Raw genomic sequence first — 1,254 nt, 5'->3', positions numbered from 1 at the left:
TCTCTCAGAGGGCGGGACTTCCTGTTTTGGGCTCTCATGGATGCGGGAGTTCCCGTTTTAGTCTCTAGAGAGGCGGGACTTCCTCTCCAGTTATACAAGAGGGCGGGACTTCCTGCTTTGAGCTCTCACAGATGCAGGAGTTCCTGTTGTAGTCTCTACGGGGGTGGGACTTCCTCCCAGCAGCCAAACAAACAAGGGGGCGGGACTTCCTGCTTTGAGTTCTCACGGATGCAGGAGTTCCGGTTTTAGTCTCTAGCAGGGCGGGACTTCCTCCCTGCAGCCAAACAAGGGGGCGGGACTTCCTGCTTTCAGCTCTGACGGATGCAGGAGTTCCTGTTGTAGTCTCTAGAGGGGTGGGACTTCCTCTTGGTGGCTATACATCAAACAGGACTTCCTGTTTCAGGCTCTCATGGATGCGGGAGTTCCTGTTTTAGTCTCTAGAGGGGCGGGACTTCCTCTCCAGTTATACAAGAGAGCGGGACTTCCTGCTTTGAGCTGTCACAGATGCAAGACTTCCAGTTTTAATCTCTAGAGGTGGCGGGACTTCCTCTCTGTGGCAATACATCAGGCGGGACTTCCTGTTTCGGGCTCTGAAGGGGCGGGACTTCCTGTGCTCCCACCTGCAGGTGATCGTGGGGGCGGACGGTTCCTGCGGGCTCCTCTACGACCCGGAAGTCCTCGACGGCGCCATCGCCGCCGAGATGGCCGACCACGCGCTCGCCTTCTGGTAACCATGGCAACCCCCAGATTTTGGGGGGGGGGGCTTAGGAGGAGGGGGTGGGACTACGGTGACGCTGACCCCGCCTCCTCCAGCCGAAGCCCCGCCCCTGAGCCCGCCCCCGGGATGGCGGTGCCCCGCCCCCAGCGCCTCCGCTTCTGCATCGGGCCGGAAGTGGGACCGGAAGTGCAGAGAGCGCGGAGACACCTGGACAGGTGATTAATTAAGAGGCTCTAATTGGTCATTAGTGCCGGCGGATGGGGTTAATTGGGGGGTGGCGGCAGGGAATTGGGGGTTCATTGGGGGTAAGCGGGGCGGTAAGCGGGGAAATGGGAAACGTGGGGTTAATAGGTGTTAATTGGGAACGGGTGGGTCCTGGTTGGGGTTAATTGGGTGTTAATTGGAGTTAACGTGGGGTGGGCAAGAAGGAACTGGCGTTGTGTAGTACTGTAATTGGGAATGGGAGACCAGTGGGTGTTAATTAGCGTTAATTATAGGTTGTTGGGGGGTTAATTTGCGGTTAATTGGGCCTAATG

General features: G+C 57.7%; 1 protein-coding gene across 1 annotated transcript; it reads left to right on the top strand.

Annotated features, from left to right (window-relative positions):
- Positions 1-519: 519 nt before the first annotated feature.
- On the top strand, positions 520-972 carry LOC110391895 (carnitine O-acetyltransferase-like; the record flags this gene model as incomplete). The annotated part of the gene is made up of 2 exons (XM_021383855.1): positions 520-727; positions 814-972. Coding segments are annotated over 2 exons (332 nt in total), but the record flags the coding sequence as incomplete, so codon positions are not given.
- Between the last annotated feature and the right edge of the window lie 282 nt (positions 973-1,254).

The sequence above is a fragment of the Numida meleagris genome, unplaced genomic scaffold, assembly GCF_002078875.1.
Source record: "Numida meleagris isolate 19003 breed g44 Domestic line unplaced genomic scaffold, NumMel1.0 unplaced_Scaffold607, whole genome shotgun sequence".
In the NCBI taxonomy this organism is placed as follows: domain Eukaryota; kingdom Metazoa; phylum Chordata; class Aves; order Galliformes; family Numididae; genus Numida; species Numida meleagris.
The sequence above is the reverse complement of the archived record's forward strand: the minus strand, read 5'-3'. Positions and strand labels throughout refer to the sequence as shown.